Source organism: Mytilus californianus, unplaced genomic scaffold (genome assembly GCF_021869535.1).
Source record: "Mytilus californianus isolate M0D057914Y unplaced genomic scaffold, xbMytCali1.0.p SCAF_2, whole genome shotgun sequence".
In the NCBI taxonomy this organism is placed as follows: Eukaryota; Metazoa; Mollusca; class Bivalvia; order Mytilida; family Mytilidae; genus Mytilus; species Mytilus californianus.
The window spans coordinates 96810630-96826146 of NW_026262668.1; the positions used below are offsets into that span (position 1 = coordinate 96810630).

Genomic DNA, 15517 nt, shown 5'->3' on the forward strand with positions numbered 1-15517 from the left:
AGGGATAAAAAGGTGGCATTTCGATACCTCCTTCTTTGTTGAAGTACCTATTTCATAAAATTGATCTTACATTTAACCGTTAAAACTACTGATGGTTCAAGTTTTATTACAATCAAAATTTAAAAATCTATTAAAAACTACTGGAAATGCAAATGCACCTTAAAATGGATGTAAACACCTTTGAATAATTTTCGCCACAATTTACAACTGTACATGTATGTTCACCTGGTTTCCCTTTACATAACCTCATTTGAATTGTGGAACTGTTAAAGCAACACATGTGATCCAAACAGAAAATCTATTAAGGACAAATGTGTCAAATAATGATCCAAGCCAAATCTGTGGAACTGTTAAAGCAACACATGTGATCCATACAGAAAATCTATTAAGGACAAATGTATCAAATAATGACCCAAGCCAAATCTGTGGAACTGTTAAAGCAACACATGTGATCCATACAGAAAATCTATTAAGGACAAATGTATCAAATAATGACCCAAGCCAAATCTGTGGAACTGTTAAAGCAACACGTGTGATCCATACAGAAAATCTATTAAGGACAAAAGGTATCAAATAATGACCCAAGCCAAATCTGTGGAACTGTTAAAGCAACACATGTGATCCATACAGAAAATCTATTAAGGACAAATGTATCAAATAATGACCCAAGCCAAATCTGTGGAACTGTTAAAGCAACACATGTGATCCATACAGAAAATCTATTAAGGACAAAAGGTATCAAATAATGACCCAAGCCAAATCTGTGGAACTGTTAAAGCAACACATGTGATCCATACAGAAAATCTATTAAGGACAAATGTATCAAATGACCCAAGCCAAATCTGTGGAACTGTTAAAGGAACACATGTGATCCATACAGAAAATCTATTAAGGACAAATGTATCAAATAATGACCCAAGCCAAATCTGACAGTTTTAGAGTGTAACAGCAAATTAATCTGAGATAAATCACTTTCTAACGGACAACTGTTTTGAAGATTAAACTGTTTTGTAAACAATATAACTGACCTGTTCTTTATTAGTTTATATTTTGATAATCAAATAAAGACTTAATTAATGAAAATTTTAATATTTTATGAAAATATATACAAATACAAAACTTTTTTAAATACAACTATGTATTAATGTTTTGATATTTTCGGTAATACTGTGAAATTTAATACATGCGATTTCATCAGAAATACCAATTTCGCGAAAAATAAGTACACGTGAAAAAAAGTACATATGAAGTATTTTGCTAAGACACATGTATATTGTTTAAATAGTAGAAGTATGGTGAAAGAGGGAGTAAAAGGAAGATTCATTCTCCAAAGTGGAGAATTTTATCTCTCTGGCAAGAGATTGGTCTTTAGAGCGATATTTTCAAATTTCTGAAACTACTGAGAGATGTGTATCAATACCTCTAAAGACTATATGAATAATATACCGACTTTAAATTTCTCACAATGAAAGACCAAATGAGCTAAAAAATAAAATTGAAAAAACAATTTATGCATTTTTTATTTAATATAAAAACATACACAATGTTCCATACATTTGAAATATGAATGAACTATTGACATAGAAATAAATACATGATCGATACATGCTATGGATTTAAATATCAAATCAGATCTAATGAATTTCTGTTGATACTTACATGGGAATTTTAAATGAAAAGTGTATACAGATATCTAAATATAGTGAAACTATAGGTACAAATATTTTGTGAATAAAAAGATAATTAATCTTATTTCTAGATAATGTTGATTTCCTGATCCCTTTTGATTTGGTAATGGTTACTCAGATCCTTAATTACGTTGTAAAACTTTAGAAAAGTAAAGTATTGTTGGATGTAAAATGATAAAGACGGTTTCTGCAGTAAACTTTGAAATGTACTAAAAATATTGTAGAACACCACTGTAACCAATATACTTTTCAAGGCTGATGACTGAACTAATCTGGTGACATTTTGTTAAACTGACAGAATAATGTGAATAACTTGACTTAAAATACTGGCCAAATCCAGACCAGAAAAGTTTGGTGATACAGATTTAAAATACAGATGATCAAAAGAAGGGAAAATATTGAGAAATAACAAAATCATAATGAAAACTATAACATGAAGTTTAAAATGTGATAGAGAACTACAAAAAAGACTAAAAATATCAAAAGACATCTACAGTTCAACAATACAAAAGTGTTGTTTCAATATGTAAAGCTCTAAATCACCTGAAGTATACAAAGTTGTGAATTATTTTTTATAGAGACTACCTGCCAGCTACATCAAATTCCCTAAATAACATTCACATATTACCAACGACAAGGTTCATAACTTGTGATGGCCATATGAATATGAGTAGGGTCCAACTAGTATTTTATAAACTTCCTCTTTTTGATCATGATCAGAAGAATAGAAAGATACAAGGAAGAACGTACAATATAAATCAGTTCAGAAAAAACACTTATTTCTTTAATACCAGAAAATACACACTGGTAAAAAGTAAAAATACTACTAAATAATAATGTATCAAAGAATGCTCACAGTTACTGAAAACGAAGCACAAAGATTTTCATCTCCTGATCTAAACATCTGCTGTACTCTAGACTGATTTTTCATTTATATACAATACTTTTATTACATGATACTAATATACAAGTCTAGCATACCAAATTATAAGCTTGGTATCCTTGATGAGTGTATACAATTTTGATATACTAACTGTTATTTAATTAATACTAACATAACAATTTTTTAAATAAGTATAATTGTAAAATAATCTATGCAAATTCCAGAATGTGATTTTACAAAAACAATTGTATACTTGGAATAAGCATATGTTACCCTTACATTTCCATCTTCTTTGAAATCAAGCATATGAAATTTACATAAAGACAATAGATATTGTTTCCTTTAATAATGCAAGGAACAATTCAAAAGAAAATACCTTTTGAGTGAAGATTGATAGATTTTGATCATAAAGTAGATACCATATAATCTGCACTCAAGTATTTCTTCAATATATAATAATTTAAATTCTAGTTAACAAATAGTATATATCAAAAACAGTTTTATATGTAAATTGTTCGCATCTTTCTGTATTGGTCTATGGATAGTTATCTCATTTGAAATCATACCACATCTCTTTATTTTCACATCATGTAAAGTGTGCAATTATTCTTTGATCATGTAAAGTGTGCAATTATTCTTTGATAAAAGCTTAAAATAGAGCAATTTCAGATGCTTGTAATAATATCATTAAACATCTATGTTATTTTTTTTTAAAAAAGAACTGAAACTTTGTAATAATTGATAAAGTATGTAGTTTTCAACCACATTTTTAAGTAAATGTTTGTAACAAAAAAAAAAGCTAACACAATACACATTTTCTTATCAGGCAATCGCACCACTTAAATGAGAAGAAAATATTTAAATTTCAAAAACTTCTTATGACTTTTTTGATGAACATCTTGTGTTGCAATTAAGTAATACAAAATTCTTTTTCATTAACATAAACACCTTCAAAGTAGACATTGACAATAGAGTAAACATTTAGTTATTACTGAGTCCTAGCACTGCCAACATCATCAACTGCTGTTCCAAGTTACAATCCATCTTTACATGAATACTTAGGCTATAAATGTGGTGAATTACTGATTATGCTTCACTTTCTCCTTCAATTAATTCTTGGTCATCTAATATAGGTACAATTAAGTTCTCTTTGGACATAAGATTGTACTTTGTCACAAATATTGTAAATCTTTTACACAGGTTGGTCTCATTCTAAAATACAAAAAAACAGCATAGTTCAGTTAAAACTGCTTTTAAAAGGAAGAACATCTGTTGTACAAAAAGTAACTGTAGAAGTGTTGGTACATGTAATATAACGACTCGATTAACAGCCTGATTTTTTAATGCAGCAATAATGTTAACCGTTTTTTCCTGTGGTGTGTGTTGCTTAATCTTTTGTTTCCTGGTGAAAATGTGTGAAAATCATCATTTTAGGGCAAATACTCACATAAGGAGCAGTCTGGTAATTTTGGTGGATATAGAAAGAACCAAAATCTAGGTAAGATTTTGACATTCTGAGAATTTTTGCCATTTTTAGATTTTCTTTCATCTTTTATGGTTTTTAGCGTATTACTGTGGTTTCATTATTATACCTTGGATACCAATTTTCATGGATTTCGTTGGTACAGGTGAACCACAAAAATAAATGTTCAATGAATAACAAATTTTCTATAGGCTTGTATGCAGACTTCGGCAAAACCACTAAATTAAATATCCACGAACATGGGAGTTTTCCTTAATCCACGAAAATAAATGAATCCACAGTAGATAATTACTTGTATTTCACCCTTATGTTCACTTAAGCCATGGCAGCCACGTCAGTTGATTTGCAAGAACAAAAACATTTTTTTAGTGGATACCCTTAGGATCATTTAGTCCAAGTTAGGTTAAAATTGGTCCATTGGTTTGAGAAGATGTTTTTAAAAATTAACAAAAACAGACACTAAGTGATTGCAATAGGTCACAGGACCAAGTGAGCTAAAATCAGGTCTGATATGGCAACATAAGTAAGAGTCGTAACTGGTCATGCTGGTACTGGCTGTAATATAAACATTTATTTTATAATGTTTGTTTATGCACTATACCATAGTCATTCAAATGCTTTCAACAGTAAAAATATCAAAAACTTTACTTACTTCATATTCATCAAATAATGTTCTATGATGGAAGTAAGCATGTGAAAATATCCTATAAACTCTTCTACATACTGATCCTAGTTTAGCTACTGATGATTCCTTTATACTCACCCTGAAAATACGTCAAATTTTGTTAGTTTGTTTTTCTTGGTGATGTAAATCACCTGCAATACTAAATCAGTGTCATTCTAATAACAAAATCAACAATAATGTTAATCAAAAATATTCATTGGTCAGAAAAAGCTCTCAATCAAAAGTATAAATATCCTCACACCACCACTATTTGGTTACAGGTGAGTTTCTGATTGTGCTATAAGAACATGACAAGCTTGAAATAGACACCTTGTTTACTAACCTGCTTGGGAAATATTTATTACTATTTAATAAACATGCAGCTCCATCTAGTGTGTGTCTTGTGTAATCTATTGCTGGACACTGAAATTAAACAATTATAGGTATACAGTAATTCTTAAGAGTATCATTATCCCTGTCATCAATATGTATTTGATACACGAATGAGGGTGTTAGCCCAATTTGGTGAATCTAATTTACACCAAGATATCATTGTCAATGCAGAATGATAGTTTTAAGTAATTTAGGAGCGGGTTCTTTCAGCGATTTGACCATTTGTTATTGAAAAGCATGATAAATTTCATTCAGACATCTCGGTGTAAATATATATATATACAAGTCTAAATTGAAAACAACGTTCAAACCTATGATTGCGTTGGATAAAAACCGCAGTTTTTATACGTGTGCATGCAAAACAAATTTCTTGTTAGAGAGGTCTAAATACAGCTGTATAGGTTTGAACGTTGTTTTCAATTTAGACTTATTCATATTTTTTTGTTTGGGTTTGTATTATATTTGCCTTCAGGTTTATATGATCCGTTCATCTTATTTCAACTCTTCAAAATTCAAGAGTCTATCCTGAATTGAGGTAAATTATATGGCCTTCCAAATACCGTTTCGATTCCTAACATCACTGAAGAGACATTAATTGTCGAAATCCGGATATGGTGTACAAATTTTTGCACCTCATGTTTGCGGTATACCATCTTTCCCGCAAGTCAGGGTTTCTGCTGGTGGTCGTCATTTTTAGCATTTTGCGATAAATTAATAATTGTGGCGATTAAAATTCTCATTTGCGAAAGAATTTGGCGAAAGAAATATATATAACGATTTGGGTTTCTCTGACTTTACCTGATCAGACAATACTCGGAATTGACCTTGAACTCGTTAAGATTTTGACAGAAAATCAATAATCAGCTGATTGCATTTTATAACTGAAGGCAACAAAAGACAAGTTAATAAAGGTGTTAATTGTATTGTTTGACAAAATGATATGGTTAAATGGCGTCCGTCACATGTCACATAAAGGATTTACTAACCACTTTGCAACGCATGTGTTTGAAGCAAACTTTTGACATCTCCTTTCCATCTTAAAATAATGATGGTCCGAAAAGGAAAACTGTTGTTAAGATGAAAAATGTTCATATCAAGAAAAATTTCCGACTTAAAACTTTATCCTTTGACTTTGATATAGAAAATTGATTTGAGAGGGTCGTTTTGGCGACACACGTGTTTCAAGCATAGTTTACGTCTCAACTTTTTCATTTATGATGGTTCGGAAAAGAAAACTGTCCTTATGAAGGAATATATTCAACAGGTTGGGAACAACCACTCACATGAGGGGAAACCCTTCAAAATAAATGACTACCCTTTAACTGGGACTATTATACTATAATAGTTCCAGCCTTTAATGAGGGATCAATTCAAGTCATACAAAATTTGTTTTGTTGTAAAAACCACTTCGTAATAGAAAAGGGCACATATTTATATTATTTGAAGGAACTTTCCCAAAGAACTATACATCTATCTGGTATTATATGGTCATAACATGTCCAAGAATGTTGTGTTATTTAGTTAAAAGTAAGTGGACTCCCCTTTTGGGAAAGTTGTTCCAAATATAATGAGTTTTCCCCCCCTTTAAGTTAAAAAAAAGCAAACTTTTAAATTAAATGCTTAGTGTTTATTCATTACAATGTATAGACTAAAAGATAAACTTAAGAGAATAATTATAGACAGCAATGGGGAAAACTCATCTTTTTTTTTTTTTGGGGGGGGGGTTAAAAGAAGGAAAATTTCAAACAAACAATATATTCATGTTACTTGGCGAACAAAATAATAAAGTGGCGAAAAATATATTGTTTTGGCGAAAAAGGTGGCAAAAAAAATAATTGACCCAGGGGAAACCCTGCCGCAAGTTTATTGTTTTCTGTTTGGTATTAAATTAATAATAAAGATCCATTTTGATACATCTTGTGATCCGTTTATTTGGCAATCGCCTTTGGCAGTCAGCAGGGTTTAAGAACATCTGTTGTTCGACCTGTTAGTCAAATCATAGGTGATCCAGGGGGGCCCTGGCTCCCCCTTTTGTGGGAAAAATTTGGTTGATTATATAGGGAATCACTGAAGCATGAATGGAGCAGGCTCCCCCCCCCCCCCCCCCCCCTAGGTCAGTCAGCGGCCCAACCTTATGAAAAGTTCTGGATCTGCCACTGCAAATGGGTTTTGTTTAAATATACCTTTTCACATTTTTGGTCTTTTGAAAAATGTTGTTTGTGCTGTATTTAGACCCCTCTACCAAGAAATTTGCAGTTTTTATCCAACGCAATCATAGGTTTGAACGTTGTTTTCAATTTAGACTTATTTATATTTTTTCGTTTGGGCTAGTATTATATTTGACTTCGAGTTTATATGATCCGTTCATCCTATTTTGACTCTTCAAAATTCAAGAGTCTATCCTTAATTGAGGTAAATTATATGGCCTTCCAAATACCGTTTCGATTCCTTATATCACTGAAGAGACATTAATTGTCGAAATCCGGATATGGTGTACAAATTTTTGCACCTCATGTTTGCCGTATACCATCTTTTCTGCAAGTTTATTGTTTTCTGTTTGGTATTCAATTAATAATAAAGATCCATTTTGTTACATCTTGTGATCAATTTATTTGGCAATCGCCAATGGCAGTCAGCAGGGTTTAAGAACATCCATTGTTCGACCTGTTAGTGAAATGCGTTTTGTTTAAATATACCTTTTCACTTTTTTGGTCTTTTGAAAAATGTTGTTTGTGCTGTATTTAGACCCCTCTACCAAGAAATTTGTTTGCATGCACATGTATAAAAATTGCAGTTTTTATCCAACGCAATCATAGGTTTGAACGTTGTTTTCAATTTAGACTTATTTATATTTTTTTGTTTGGGCTTGTTTTATATTTGCCTTCAGATTTTTATGATCCGTTCATCCTATTTCGACTCTTCAAAATTCAAGAGTCTATCCTAAATTGAGGTAAATTATATGGCCTTCCAAATACCGTTTCGATTCCTAACATCACTGAAGAGACATTAATTGTCGAAATCCGGATATGATGTACAAATTTTTGCACCTCATGTTTGCGATATACCATCTTTTCCGCAAGTTTATTGTTTTCTGTTTGGTATTAAATTAATAATAAAGATCCATTTTGTTACATCTTGTGATCCATTTATTTGGCAATCGCCAATGGCAGTCAGCAGGGTTTAAGAACATCCATTTTTCGACCTGTTAGTCAAATGCGTTTAGTTTAAATATACCTTTTCACATTTTTGGTCTTTTGGAAAATGTTGTTTGTGCTGTATTTAGACCCCTCTACCAATATATACATTTAGACTTACTTATATATATATATATATATATATATATGCATGTATATTAAGATGTCATGTTAATTAGTGCATTTACTTATGAACTTAGAAGCAAAGAAAATTATTTTTAATGATAACAAGGATGTGTCCAGTACAGGTATGCCCCACTCACACTATCATTTTCTATGTTCAGTGGACCGTGAAATTGAGGTCAAATCTCTAATTTGGCATTAAAATTAGAAAGATCATATCATAGGGAACATGTGTATTAAGTTTCAAGTTAATAGGACTTCAACTTCATCAATAAACTGCTTCGCTGAGCGCAGCTGGATATTCCCGCAGAGGTCCAACCCTGAACAGTTGGGGCAAAAATGGACACAATATTCAAGCTTGATACAGGTCTGAATTTGGATTGTAATTAAATATTTGAATTTATTATAGGTTTCTCAATAAATGTAGTCAAAGAACTTGAAATTGGTTATATGAATTGAATTAATTAAAGATTTCTTGCTGTTGTGCAATTCTTAGTAAATCTGTTGTCAGACTATAAACAAATAAAGTTCAATTAATTCTCAATGTCATATTAGAAATTTATGAAAATCAAAAGGGAGCTTACATCAATAGATATAAACAATTCACCAAAGTTTCATGAGAATTGTTGACAGCATTTTTGAGTTATTGTCCCAAAAATGGAAAAATCCCCCTTTTTTTCATGAATAAAACCCTGTAACTTGGAAACGAAAAATCTGAAATTTATAAAAAACGAAAGGGAGCTCATGTCAATAGATATAAACAATTCACCAAAGTTTTATGCAAATTGGTTAAAGCGTTTTTGAGTTAATGTCCGACATGTTGACGACGGGAAGACAACGTTATACAATAATACGTCACGTAAACAGGCGTATAAAAACTACCTTCACCAAAAACTTTAACCTGAAGCGGGACAGACGGACGAATGAACAGACGCACAGACCGAAAAACATAATGCCCTTAGGAGGGCCATAAATAATATTGGAGTAATTCGTAATAAAAGTCAATGCCAAGCTTCTATTATTTCTTCACAAAAAATTATGCTTGACCCAAGTCAGGAACCAGTAATGTGTTGCTGTCAATCAAGTACCACTTATAAATCATTGTTTTCTATAATTGAATGTTGACATGATAGCAGTAAAGATCAGAACACAGACAGAAAAAATAAATCTAATTACTTATCTATACATCCTTGATAAAATGATATAGACGCTATTTTACAAACTTCTAAGATATCAAGTGTACAAATCAGTGTTGAGATGAGGCATGGAAGTTATAAATTTGAAAAGCACAAAAAGCAATACAGTAACATTCCTGGTAACGGTTCAATGATTTAAGACTTGAAACAGCCGCAAGTAAAGGATTTCAGAAGACTTGAATGTATTCTTCCACCAAAAAAGGAGATGTGAAAGTGGTTGTTGTACATGTATATAATTGTACCTCTTTAGGGGTTTTATGTGCTGCACATAGAAAGATCCATTGCTCTGTCGCTGTCATCTGTGTACATGTTTCTGGATTACAGTCAGCCTGTAAATATTATCATGTTCATTATACATTAATGTCACAAAGACATAACAATCACACATATAATGGTCATTTCTTTCAGTGTCAACACAGTTCAAATGTCTTTTGAGTACATGTATACTGGCATAAGTGAATCTTTCTTTTTTTGTATGTTCCCATACACTGTCATGTGAAAAGATGACTTCTGAAATGAACACATAATACAATTTTATTTTGTTAGTTTTTTGTTGACATTATAGTTTTTTATTTTGAGAGGTTTCATCATTCATTCTTTAAAGGGTTGATACATGTAGCTTCTTTACTATTCTCCAAACTTGAAAATACAAAATTTGCCGTTACATCTATATGTAGATGTTTTTTAGGTGTGTGTCAGTAAAACATTTAATTTAATTCGAGTAACCTTTGTTATTTTAAGTCTTCATATATATAATAAAAAGATCAGATCATCTAACTCCAAAAATATTTCACAAAGTTGACAAATAACAATATCATTGTACAACAAAATGTCCCATCTATTTCAGATAACTAATAATATACTTTTGACACAGGGATATGTCTCGCGTTTTGTAATTTTGATAGTATAATGCAAATGTTGAAATTAAAATTGCAATATTCAAACTTGTGAACTATGCAAAACATTCACATATAAAAAAGAAGATGTGGTATGATTGCCAATGAGTCAATCAATTATAACTGAAGATGCAGGGCTAAATATAAACCTACATGAACATGCAAATAAGAAATCCCTATGCTTATAAAACTGTATACCAAATACCATTGACTTTATATACATGTAAGTGGTTTCCTTTAAACTAACCTGAACACAAACTTTAGCTTGTAAATTATGTGAAACATTCAAAGTCAATGTACCATGATGAGAGGGCAGAGTAATATATTCTCCATGTAAAGGAGACTTGCAAATTCTAATACAACTGCATGCCAATACTAGTGGTTCCCCTTAAACTGATCTAATCACAAACTAATACAAGTCAACTAAGCAAAGGTTTCAAAGTCAATAGACTATGACTGAGGGGGTGGGCCCAAATAATCTCCATGAAATTAAGATTTGCCATTGCTAATACACATGTATCCCAAATATCATTGACCTATGAACTGACCTAATCATAAACTAATACCATTTATTAAGTTTTTCGCGTTGGCTTTTTTCACAATTTGATGACCAACAGGGCAGGTTACATTTTCACTGTGTATTAATTTAGCTGAATTGGAAAATACACACATACAAATGACTGTACTGCATTGTAAAAGATGTAAACAAAAAAAACTTGACTGACTGACAGATAATCAATTACAATTAAATACAAGTACTACAAGCTAAAATACACATAGATGTGGAGAATTTTCAAGAAGGAAAGTAATTTGTGTACATTGCATCATGCTAGAAATAAGAGGAGGTTTTAGTAATTTTTGTGATGGTATAAGAGCAATTTTAAAGCATATCTGTTTAAGCATGGTAAATGTGATTTACAATTGTATTTTTATTTTATTTTAACATTATGTGCAAAACTTTCCGGATATTTACAGATTTTGCTAGTTAATATTTTTGAAAATGTCACTGATTGTTTTGTCATTAAAATGTATGCCATGTTTGATTAGCAAATTTAATTATCATGAAAACAGAGAAATATGCACATTACTGTAATCTGTCGATCAACATAAAAATCCTTTAGGGTGAAAAGAGTTTACATATCAATTTTGTGGGAACTGGATAATTAACAGTAAAATGTTTTTCACATTTCTTTAGCTGCCGCAAACAAAGTGAAAATAAAACATGCGAAAAAATTGTGATATACAGTACATAGTTGATGATTGATTGGTGATTGCTTTACGCCGCATCAGCACAAGACTATATCAAAGCGAACATAGTTGAAGCCACCAACACCCACTTAGAATCAGCAACACTAATCTCCCTTTTTTAATTTGTCAAGCCAGACAAAAACCAAAACATGAATGACCATTAATTTTCTACTGCATACTTCAATATTGCTTTTTCTAATGAAGCTTTTTTACCTGCAACTTGACTGATAATCCATTCAATTCCATACAAAACTGCCTGAAAAAGATAAAAAAAAATTCATAAAAATTCTGCACACTGCATCATAAATAAGTAGCACTTACACAGACACAAGTCATAAATTAAACTTGTCCATAAAATATCCATTTATAATTTTAGAGTCATGTTTTTAAGTTCATTGTCTTTTTTCGTAAGTTCAGGGGGATATTGTCTTTTCCCATCCGTTTAAAGTGGAGAGCATTTCATTTATATTAATAAAATCAACAGCACACCTTTATTCTGCTGTTTTATAATATTTTCTTTCATTTCTAATTTTATTACAGTGAGACATCAAAACACTCACTGGGTATGCTTCAAAGTAAATTTCTAATGAAAGAGCCATCTGAACTTGCTGTGCAATATTATTGAGGACCTTTCTCTAACCAATAGGTAATATTTTTTTGTTTGGAATATTTACTTCGTTTTCTTTTATTTGATGTAAACTAAAAGTATGAAATCCCCAAAACAGAATTATATAGATTATGTCTCAAAGAACCTCAGAGGGGAATTATAAACAACATATATATCAGATTGTTACAAGCTGTATATTTCTAGATGTTTCAACACATACACCCTCAGTTATGCATTAAAGGAGTAAGTTCTTTAACTGTTTTTGGCCCTGAATATTAAGTCTATTGTTTCTAGGTAAGGATTGTTTCTTGTTGATATAATAAATAAATGTGGATAGTGTCCACATGTGGACACAGATGATGCCCCCGCTTGCATAGCATATAGTTATAAAGGGACATAACTGAAGAACGGTAAAAGTGATGCTACCCAAATTTGAACTTGATCTGAGTTTTGTGGTAATAAGCATTGTGTGTAAGTCTCATAACATTTGGTTGAGGCTAACTTAAGTAGAGAACAGAAACTAAAAATTCAGCAATTTTTCTATTTGTAAACATGCATAACTCTAGAACAGTTGTGTATAAGTTTTATAACATTTGGTTGAGACAAACTAAAGTTAGGGAACGGAAACAAAAATTCTGCAATTTTTATGTTTATAAAGGGACATAACTCAAGAATGGTAAAAGTGTTCTCACCAAATTTCGTACTTAATCTGTATTATGTAGTAATAAGCACTGTGTATAAGTTTCATAACATTTGGTTGAGGCAAACTAAAGTTAGAAAACGGAAACAAAAAATTTGTATTTAGTTTTGTGGTAATGAATATTGTATATAGATTTCATAATGTTTGGTTGGGGCAAACTTAAGTTACAGAATGGAAACTAAAAATTTTGCAATCTTTCGATTTATAAAGGGGCATAACTCAATAATGGTTAAAGTGACACTACCCAAATTCAACTTGATCTGTGTTTTGTGGTAATAAGCATTGTGTATAAGTTTCATAACATTTGGTTGAGGCAAACTTAAGTTAGAGAACAGAAACTAAAAATTTTGCAATTTTTCCATTTATAAAGGGGTATAACATGTGTTTTATCAGTGCAGTCTTCACAATGAACTTTTAAATCTACAGGCCCGGAACTCAATTTTTGGAGAATTTTAGTTAGATTCTGTTGGCCTGTAGAGATGATTTTTACAGGCCCGAGAGCAATTTTACAAGCCTGGGCTGCTGGGCCTGTGGTTCAGCGTGAAGACTGTCAGTGGAAGTAAAAATTAAACATTGCATTGTATAAAGCATTGATTGTAGTTGATTCAACTATAATCATGGACAAAGGAAGATAACTACAATTAAAAAAAAAAAGTTACATGATATTAAGAAGAAAATAAAAATTTTGCAATTTTTCTATTTATAAAGGGGCATAACTCTAGTACAGTAAAGGTGACGCCACCAAAATTCAAACTTGATCTGTGTTTTGTGGTTATAAGCACTGTGTATAAGTTTCATAACATTTGGTTGAGGCAAACTTAAGTTAGAGAATGGAAACTAAAAATTTTGCATCTTTTCCATTTATAAAGGGGCATAACTCTAGTACAGTAAAGGTGACGCCACCAAAATTCAAACTTGATCTGTGTTTTGTGGTAATTAGCATTGTGTATAAGTTTCATAACATTTGGTTGAGGCAAACTCAAGTTAGAGAACAATAAAATGCTCCGCTGGGGCGCAGCTTGATACGACCGCAGAGGTCAAACCCTGAACAGTTGGGGCAAGTATGGACACAACATTCAAGCTTGATACAGCACTGAATTTGGATTGTAATTAAATATTTGACACAGCATAGGTTTCTGACACAGAATGAAAGTGGTCTAAGAACTTATAATTTTTTAATTTACCTATTCATACATGTGATGGACTGTGAAACTCAGATCAGGAGATTGGGAAATTTTGGTCAGGAGATTAGGACTCAGATCAGGAAGTTTTTAATCGACATAAATTTTGTCGTAAATGTAACCGTTTGCTGTAAAAATGGTCTTTTAAAGTGTGTTTTCTTCAACTTTCCATCCAATTTATTATGTTTATAGTACCCTTGTACTTATAAAGTTTCTCCATCTTTATATTTTACATGTTCAATCTAACATTTTTTTTTTTCAGTATGTTCTTTAAATTTTTTACGTCATATTCTATAAGACATTTATTGCAACCAGAACATTTGTTTAACTATCTGCAAATAGCTTTTGTTTGCATACTCAGAAAATCATTCTAACTGTAAAACAAGGGTCATAGTTATTATATAAATTTCAATTTAAGCCTTGAAAGGAAGTATAGAATCCTCAAATAATTTTCAAATTATTATTTTTTTATTTGTCCTAAGACATTTAAAATCATTTATTTACCATCCTTTTATGATTATTTGTTCAATTTATATTTTATTTATATTCTTTTAAAAGTTTTCATTATTAAAAGGAAAGTAACTTAAAACAGGATAAATCAAGGGAAGTAACCCAATAAATACACAGTTTTTGTTACACAACGGCAGTTAGCCTGAGGTAAAAAATCATTGATTACCAGTATGTTTGACACCCAAGCTGACAAGTGAAGCCATATAATTATGCATGTTAATTGATTTACAGGTAAAATATAACTTCAGGTAATGTGAGTTACACCAGATGCCTGAGATGATATGTTGGGCAGAAATTTTTCATTCATGAAAAATTTCATATCCCACACGGGATTATAATTTTCCTCTTCAACCGGAGGTCGGGAGGAGACTCCTGAAAACAGGATTATTGTACTCCTGTCGGGAGGTTCACATGTATGCTATTCAAACCATATCATTATTATTTGCTTTTATATATAAATCAGAAATAATCAATTTAAAATGGAAAATTTTAAAGAAAAAAAAGGAAAAAAAAATCCCCCCCCCCCCAAATTTTTTGAACCCCCTTATGATTCATCGCCCCCACACTCAATCCCAGCTTTCCCTTTGTGGTATGGTACCTTGCAGTACAATTTTAGAGAGATCCATTCACTTGAACACAAGTTATTGTCTGGAAACTAGAAAAATGCTTGTTTTTTTGTCCCTTTTTGGCCCCTAAATCCTAAACGTTTAGGGCAATTACCCCCAAACTCCAACCCAGCTTTCCCTTTGTG

At 31.4% G+C, this 15517-nt stretch overlaps 1 protein-coding gene across 1 annotated transcript in view; it reads right to left on the minus strand.

Moving 5' to 3' along the window:
* Positions 1–3271: 3271 nt before the first annotated feature.
* LOC127730491 (MOB-like protein phocein) overlaps positions 3272–15517 on the minus strand; it is a 28973-nt gene continuing 16727 nt past the window's right edge. Inside the window, exons 4-8 of the mRNA XM_052238920.1 lie at positions 11982–12024; positions 9867–9953; positions 5062–5141; positions 4707–4818; positions 3272–3783 (exon numbers count right to left, since the gene is read on the minus strand). Coding sequence (XP_052094880.1) covers positions 3658–3783; positions 4707–4818; positions 5062–5141; positions 9867–9953; positions 11982–12024 — 448 coding nt within the window. The 3' untranslated portion in view covers positions 3272–3657. The remainder of the gene's footprint in view (positions 3784–4706; positions 4819–5061; positions 5142–9866; positions 9954–11981; positions 12025–15517) is intronic.